We start from the raw sequence: 8673 nt of genomic DNA on the forward strand, positions 1-8673 counted from the left end.
CTGCCCCAGACAGAGGCAGTTCCCAGCCAACCCTGGACTGCACAAGGAAGTCTGCACATGCAGGCTGTGGCTGGCTGAGAATTGTCCTGTTTCAGGGAGTTCCCAGCCAGCTCTGGGCTGCACATGCAGACTTCCCCACGCAGCCTGTGGCTGGCCAGGAATTGTCCTAGTCTGCACATGCAGCCAGAGCTGGCTGGGAACTTGCTCCCTACCACCAGGAGCTTCCTGCTGCCAGGACGGGCTCCAGTGGGAGATCCTGGGCCAGGAAAGTGTCTCCCTGCTCCAGCAGGAGGGAGCTCCTGGGCCCAGCTACACAATCAGAGTGGGAGCAGGGAGCAACCTCCACAATATCCCACTCTTACTACCTGGCCAACCAGAAGCAAATTTGCTCCAGGCTAGCCATTGACATGTGCCTTACTGTGCAGTAACTAATCCAGTTATTTTGCGACCTGCATTTCCAGGTAGCAAATTAACTGCGGAGTAGAGCAAAGTACTGCACAGTAAGGGTTTGCATATGTAGACAGTGATGCTTACAACACAGTAACTTGCTCTACTGCACCGCAAAATGTCTTGTGCAGAAGCGCCCATACGGTCTGATTATAGTCTTACCCTATTCCTCATCTGTGTCCAGTTCTACTCCATGCTCACAGTGAATGTGTTTGCCGAACTCTGTGTGCCTTCTGTTGTCTCTAATGCTTCATCAGCTCTGGCTCCTTGTGGTAGTACCAAGCCTTGGTTCTGACTCTGGAAAACTGAAGGCATTGAAAATAATGTGTCATTGATCCTAACTATGAGGAAATGCTCAATACTGCCAAAGATGGGCTGGGGCAAGTGTCATTCAAAGGTGGTGGTGGTCTTTGAGACAGGAGTAAGTGAGCTCACTGCTGCCAAACTGCTGAAAGAATCTGGCTGCCAGGTCATGATATTGAAGAGTGTCAAATAAAGGCTAGGAAGTGAGCACTCCCTTGAAATATGGTTTTAGCATATTTTTTTACGAAAGAAATCATTCTGTAAAAAGGAGGAAAAATGAATTTGAGCTTTATAAGCATTATGAGAAAGAAAAAGGAAAAGAAACCTTACACCATTCTTTACAGAACAAGACTTCCTCCCTCTTGCTTCTGTAGGCCACAAGATCTTGAGCGGATGGGCTGTGTCTTTTCCCTTTATTTCTAACACCCAGCACAATGTGGTCTCTAAGACTAAAGATAGACATCACCAAATTAAGCAGAGCATCTCTGCTGCAGTGTCACAGAACAGCTGATCTGCTTTATTGGGGGAAATACACATCGCCCCTTGTCATGTCCGCTAATGGTGAGGGACAACAGGGTGATGCATTTTCCCAAGGCTTGAGGGACCCCGTCCTGCAAACTCCAGAAATTCCCAGGCAGGATTAGGCGCCTCCAGCCCTGAGAGTGCCTGCCCACTTACTTACTTCATCCATCCCAGAGATTTCCAGGGACGGGTCTGGCTAAATGGGTCCTGGCATAGAGGCACGGTGTGCCAGGGACTCCCCAAGTCCTATGGCTCCAAGGTTGGATCGACATGGGGCTTCTCCTTGTCTAGACACATGCCTCTGGAGATTGAACAGCGGCTCTCTGTAAGCAGGGAGCCCCAACTTTCCCACTTTAAGGGAGATACCTATTCAAGGCGGCTGGAGAGTGGGCCCAGCACAGAGCTAACAGATGTCTACTGCAACAAGATAATAGAATTGATTTTTTGTCATGCCACTGATTTACCTCTGGTGTAGTGCACAGGACATCTTTTTGTTCCCCATTTGTGCCACCATTAAAATTTTCCTGCAGCAAATATGATATAAGGCAATGCCTGTTTGTACCCGAAGTGTTACAGTGACCCAGATGCTAAACAAAAGTTGGGCTTATCCCTTTCACAAAGAGCTCTTAGCCTAGGGGGAAGACCCCAACCAGCAGAATCCTAGTTCCCTGTATGCACCAAAATGACAGCTAATCAGCCTCTTCACTTCCATTTTTGGGTCTTAGGCACAGTCTGCAATCCTACTGCATGTGCAGCGGGCACACGCAAGCACCCACATGGCTACTGAGTACAGCCATTGTGCTGCAAGCTGGCTAGGCAGGTACGCAGCTCCTTGCATGAGGACCCTGGGCAAGCAGAAGACCAACACTGTAGCAAACTACAAAGATCCCTGGCTGACTAGTGCTAGGTGCCAGTGGGCAACCTCCCGTGTTTCAGTGGCTGGGCACTCACCCAGCAACTAAGCGCCCCAGGTATCAGGTCTCTCAGTGTACAGTTGCTGTGTTAGTCTCAGCAAGGCCAGAGAGCCCTAGGAAAGCGGCTTCCCCGCCATCTCCCTGGTCTTGCTGCTGCTGCCACCACAGTGGGCCTGCTTTCTGCTCCGGCAGGACCAGTGAGCAAGTCATGCTGCATCTGCTGGCCCTGCTCACCAAACCCCTCGTGGCAAATTACAGCTGTGCAGCTGAAGGGCAGTCAGGGCAGATTTTTTGCTGCACTGAGCCAAAAAACACTAAAAGGATTAACATTAGATCGGCTCACAACATAAGGTCTAACAAGGACTTCGTGTCACAAGGAGGGCTGAAAGAAAGCAACTAATAGCTGTATCAACCCCTGTTCACCCTCTTGCCACCGATCGTTATGCCCACCAAAGGCCGAGGGCCCTGGATTCTGCAGCACGCCACCCCCTTGGGCCAGGCCCCCGCCACGACTCCCGCCGCGCACCTGTACCTGGGCCAGCCAGATGGAGTGGTGTTGAAGGCCAGATCCAGTTCAACACCTCTATGTTTGATAGCCCTCATTAAAGTGTCATTCACTAAAATGCTCATCCCTCCCTATACCAGATAGTTACAGACACATCATTTGGAGAAGGCATATGAAAAATTAACAAAGACCAATGCACTGAATATGCAATGCAACCAACACTGGAATTAAATATGTAAGAAACCAATTTTCTGTGATTTCCCTGTTTTATATTGTGAAAAGACAAAAAGTTAGTCTCTTCATGTTTCTACTGCAGCAGCCTTATGGCAGCGTATGTGCCCTTTCTGAGAAAATACAGCTTGAAATGTACATTTCCTGGTTTACTAAACATTTGATATTTTCTTGTATTTTCCCTTACTTTGAGCTCTCTAGATTGCAAATGTCATCCGTGCACAAGCACCAATGATCAAGTTCAGAGTACGTTCCAAACTTGTTCAATGTTACTTAAAAGAGTCCATTTTGCGATTAGGAAACTTTTTTATTTTCATGTAAGGTTTTGGATTTATTTTCCCAGTATTGGTACTTTTAAACTTGTGCAAAATGGAGAAAATGTAAGAAATTAATGAAAGCAGATACAAAATATTATATTTCACAATAGCTAGTACATTCTGAAAAAAGGTTCACCTGGCAAGCATAGATTCATGAAATTATGCTTCGTGTTTTCAATAGCCCAAGGATATGCATAATGCTCATTTGACTTAACTCTGCAGTGAATAAAAATATCACCCTCCAAAATCCTTGCCTTTGACATAATTCCTGGGTACTCATAGCTGCAACATCACTGTAAAACTACTAAGTACTAACGGCATTTTTAGCAAATGTCTCAGAAACCAACCAGAATAAACTGAACTGAAATATATTAATGGGCATTTCTCTTTTCATGACGTTCACCTCCATGAATGAAATTCAGTCTTCAAGAATATAAAAAAGTCTACATAACACACTGTTCCTGTTCTGAGAACTCATGCCTGAACAAATACATAACCAAGAAATGCAGAAAGTTGCACCACTCTAGTTACACATTCACTCAAAGTGGTTAAGTTTGTACATGGGCACCACTGCATTAATTTTAACCTGCCTTGTGTCCATGGAGCAATTCACTCCTATTAAAAGACAAGGTTAGTTCTGGGTGGACAGAACCCTGTCATTGGATTATACATCTCATTGAGCTCTTGGCAGAGGAGCGAACTTCAGAAGCCTTTGGAGAATAAAGAAGGCCCTCTGCTGCCTCCAGCAAAAACTCAAACTTTCTCAGCTTTTTCCTGCAGCACATTAGCTGTACATGCCCAGCTATATCATGCCATAATGATTACCCTTACAATGCCAGGGGCGCTCACCTTGATCATGTCATCCCACCCATCAACTCCCAGTCCCATGCAACAAACCCAACAATGAAGCAGTGAAGCTACTGTGAGAGCACCCTCTTGGTTTCTCCACAAGCAAATCAGAGAGAGACATCTTCAGAGTGGTGGAGGTGGGTTTGGGAGGACAGAGCATGTACTGACAGAAGTAACTTTATTAGAGTGCCTACACAACATCCATGAAGAACTTAAATAACAGCTGGTAAAAGCCCTCTTCTGGAAGCATCCCTGTGTCCTCACCAGGGATTTTTCCTATGGTCTTTTAGCATCCCCAGCCAACATGGCTACACTGGCAAAAATGTGACCTGACCTCAGTCTGAAAGAGATGAGTGGAGCAGTAATTTTCATATGTCCTGAGAGTTTTCTTGAAAATCTTCTACCACTTGAATAACAAATCAGGTCATTTCAATTGAGTTGGTCACGATTGAGGATCAGTGTGATTCAGCAGCATAAGATGTCAAGACTCCTGGATTTTGAATCTAGCCTTTTCTCTGTCTGAAGGTCTTATGTTCAATGAAGCACAGTTAGTCTAGCTCAGATTCAGGAGCTCTGATTCCCAATCCCTGTGACTCTAGTCTATAAGACACCATTTCTGTCCCATTTGAAAGAAAACAATCCAGACATACAGACTCCCAGCCCCAGCCTGCCCTCATTCACGAGACCTTTCCATGTTCTAGGAATGGGAAAAGAGCCAGATGTCCTGACTTTTTTCACCACTGTCTATAAGTCACTAAACCCCACTCCCCTCCCAGACTAGGATCCAGAACTGAGGAGCTGTGAGCCACCAGGCCATTCCTCCTCCACCGTAACTCAGTGGTCCTTCTTGCCCATCAGTTTGAGTACGGCTGCTTTGACCTCCTTGTTCCTCAGGCTGTAGATAAGAGGATTCAGGAGGGCAGACACAACATTGTACAAGAGGGAAAACATTTTGTCCCGCTCAGGTGAGTAGCTGGAGGCTGGGCGCATGTACATGAACATGGCGGCACCATAGAAGAGAGTCACGACAGTGATGTGCGAGGTGCAGGTGGAGAAGGTTTTGAACCTCCCCTCACCTGAGCTGATCCTCAGGATGGCTTCCAGGATGAATACATAGGAGATTAGGATCAAAGACAGTGGGGTCAGGAGCATTATAACTGCCATCACAAAGACCACCAGCTCAGTGAGGTGTGTGTCTGCACAGGCCAGCTTCAAGATGGCTGGCACCTCGCAAAAGAAGTGATTGATTTCATTTAAGCTGCAGTAGGGCAACCTCATAGTGAAGCCCGTATTCAATGTGGCAAAGAAGAAGCCAGATACCCAGAAGCTGATGGCCATCTTGATGCAGACTGACCTGTTCATGATGATGGTGTAGCGTAAAGGGTGACAAATGGCCACGTACCGGTCATAGGCCATTACAGCATAAAGAATGCACTCAATAATCGCCAGAGAAAGGAAGATGTACATCTGTGCAATGCAGGAGGTAAAGGAAATGCTTTTCTTTGTGGAAAGGAGGTGAAACAGCATCTGGGGTACAGTGGTGGTGGTGTAGCTGATGTCTACAAAGGAAAGGTTGGCCAGGAAGAAGTACATGGGTGTGTGAAGACGGGAGTCAGTCTTGACAAGGGCAATAAGGAGGCTGTTCCCAAAAAGAGTCACCAGGTAGATAATAAGGAAGAGTACAAAGAGCAGCAGCTGCGTCTCGGGCTGGCTGGAGAACCCCAGCAGGATGAACTCCGACACTGAGGTCCTATTCTCCCAGTGAGATTCGTCATGATTTCCCACCTAAGATCAAAAGGGAGCAGTAAGAGAAGCAATCACTCAAAAGGATAAACCACAAAAGGGATAAATTCTGTTTTGCCTTGTACCCCTCAATGGCAGTTACACAGCTGCATGACTGCAGATTTTGTCTCTTATGCACAGTTTGAACTTCACCTCTGGGCTTGCAAGTGTACACATGTCGATTGAGCATACTGACAATGCACATGTACAGCAACACATAGTTACCCAGGAATGCACATAGTCTGATAAGTCCAAAAATAGAAGGCAAGCAAAAAACCATAATTAGTGAATAATAAATAATGACAAGTTCCTGAAAAAATCAAGCTATTTACTGCTTGAGGGGAAAAAAAGCAAGCCAACTGCTACTGGAAAATTTCTGATCTGCTATAGTCTTGCAGTATTGCCATGTTCTTAAGCAGTTAATTCCCATAGGATATCTCCACTTAACACCACTTAATGATAGTCTTAACGCCATTGTTCGCATGGTCAACAACAAACCAAAGAAGAGCTGAATTCCTTGTGCTGCTTGAGGGTCCAGGTCTGCATTACTCCATTGACACAAAGCAATGGCAAACCTGCCTCAGACGCATGGCTCCCTTGGCACAGCAAAGCGCATCAACTCATCACTTCTCTGTGATTCTGACTCCTCATATATAATTTAAATTGGGCAGAAACATGCCAAAGCACAAGAAACTGTTAACAGGATGCCAAGTAGAGCAGAGAGTCACTGCAATAGTCACAAGGAACCTCAACATAAAACAGATTAGCTGGGTGTTGAATGATAGGCCCCCTGATGAAGAACATCCACTCCACAGGATGCAGAATGGAAACTCACTCAGTGCCCCTTCACTCCTGCACTATCCATCTCCCCTAGTCCTTTCCTGCTGGACTACACCAGTGATCCATCTATTCCAGCTCCTCACTACTTATTTGCAAGGGCACAGGAATTCCCAAACTGTGTCAAGCTACTGGTCCAGCATGCACGGCTGCCTGCCTCCAGCTGTGGCCGGTATCAGCTGCATTAGAGGAAGGTACAAGGGGACACTTCTGGAGCAACAGCGCCACAGAGAAAGCTAATACTGAACACCAATAGTTGCAAATAGGCTTGTATTTTGTCTCTCACCTGCACTAATACCAATTCTTTGTTTCTCCTTCAACCTTAATGTTCAGTGTCTATACCCCTCATTTTGGTATTTTCATCCCAGCAAAGCTCACAGGAAATGGCACTTACCTTCATTCTCCTCTTCCACCTGAGAGAGCAAGATACTTCCTTTAGCTGCCAAAATCTACGACCCAGATGTACCAAGCAATGGATCACCATAGAATAATCCCTCAGTCCAAGAACAAGATGGTCCTCACATGCCAATGATGTAAGGCAGGTAAAGAAAAAATAGGTAAATTAATCAGCTTGCAAGTAGACACCCCAGGAAATTATTCTTCAATGGCAAGGGATTGCTAAGTACATTGCTCCTTTCTGTTACAAGAGTATATGAAGTTAATTTGTAACTTTGTTAAAGATTTTAGTTTGATCAGATCAGAAGAACAATCTGAGGAGTTTGTTATTCAATCACAGATTTAGTCCTTTTAATATGAATCTCTAGGATTACTATCCTTCACTTGTTTTTCCTGGGGAATTGGTAAATTTCTGTTTTTTTAATGTAATTTCTCTTTTCACAGTACCATGTGTCTGATTCAATATAGGACTAAAAAGTAAAGGGACTGTTCACAGGCAACTGCTAAAATGCCCAAAATGTTCATATAATAAAATATTATAAGAAAAGTGTGAGACTACTCAAAGAGTGCAAGTGTGGAGAGATTCATTCTCTTCTCCGTTGCACTGCTCTTCAATGAACTGAAAAGCATATGAGTTAATTCAAGAGCATTTTCAATTATTTCAAACCGAGTTTTGAATCCTTAAGTCATTTCTTTCAAAAAAGTCAGTCACCAAAGGCAAAACCTATTTGTGACTTTCCAAATAAAATTCTCCAGGGTTTTATTCTCAAATCGTTCAATTAAAACAAAGTCAAAAGCAATTTGTAACTATCTCATCTTCTCAAGGGTTTTCCTCTCCAATTGTTCAATTAAAACAAACTCACTGGGTGAGGATATATGCAACAGAACAAAACGCTTTGTTGTTTGCTGAGTTTATTTTCCTTTAGGGAAAAAATAATGTGGGAAAAGAGTGGGGAAGAAATGGCCAAAATAATGAGACCCCCAAATATTTTGTTTGGTTTATGAAAGGCAGATTTGGGAATTTAAACATGGTCTCCCACACTTTGGTTGGTTCTGCAAGACCAGCAAACTATTGGACAAAAGTGGGCAAAAGCCTGGAACCATTTCTGGCCCTATTTCACATAAAAGACTGAGCTCCACTCCCTTCCTTTCAAAGCAGATAGCCACCGACTGCAGCAGTGGGCTCTGGGCTGTAAAAGCCAAGAGGAGCGAGGGGCTCTCTCCACATTGAGAGACATGGAGTGGACTCCACAACGGCCAGCACAATGACCTGGGAGCTGATGGGAGCGACCAGCACGGCCGACTCAATACTTTTCTGCCTTTCAACAGCTCTGGTCAGGGCTGCCTGTTGCTGATTGCATTCAGTGTCTCCTACCCCTCTCCATGTTTTATACAAGGAACCTCTGTTCCTAACCAACGATGTTGAATCCACATTCAATTAATGGCATGATAGGAACCAGCCCACTCCATTTCCCTCCCTCCCCGCTTTTCAGGTTTGACCCCACTCCACCCCTCTCCCCCCAGTAGGAGTCCAACCATGCCCCGGCTCCACCACCCACTTCAGATCCAA

At 45.3% G+C, this 8673-nt stretch overlaps 1 protein-coding gene across 1 annotated transcript; it reads right to left on the reverse strand.

Moving 5' to 3' along the window:
* Positions 1-4922: 4922 nt before the first annotated feature.
* On the reverse strand, positions 4923-7191 carry LOC106723367 (olfactory receptor 2A1/2A42-like). Its single transcript, XM_025195666.1, has 2 exons — positions 7102-7191; positions 4923-5873 (listed from the first exon to the last, which is right to left on the reverse strand). Exons 1-2 carry the CDS (start codon positions 7189-7191, stop codon positions 4923-4925), a joined length of 1041 nt encoding a protein of 346 aa, XP_025051451.1.
* Between the last annotated feature and the right edge of the window lie 1482 nt (positions 7192-8673).

This window comes from Alligator sinensis, unplaced genomic scaffold (genome assembly GCF_000455745.1).
Source record: "Alligator sinensis unplaced genomic scaffold, ASM45574v1 scaffold1523_1, whole genome shotgun sequence".
NCBI classification, from domain to species: Eukaryota; Metazoa; Chordata; order Crocodylia; family Alligatoridae; genus Alligator; species Alligator sinensis.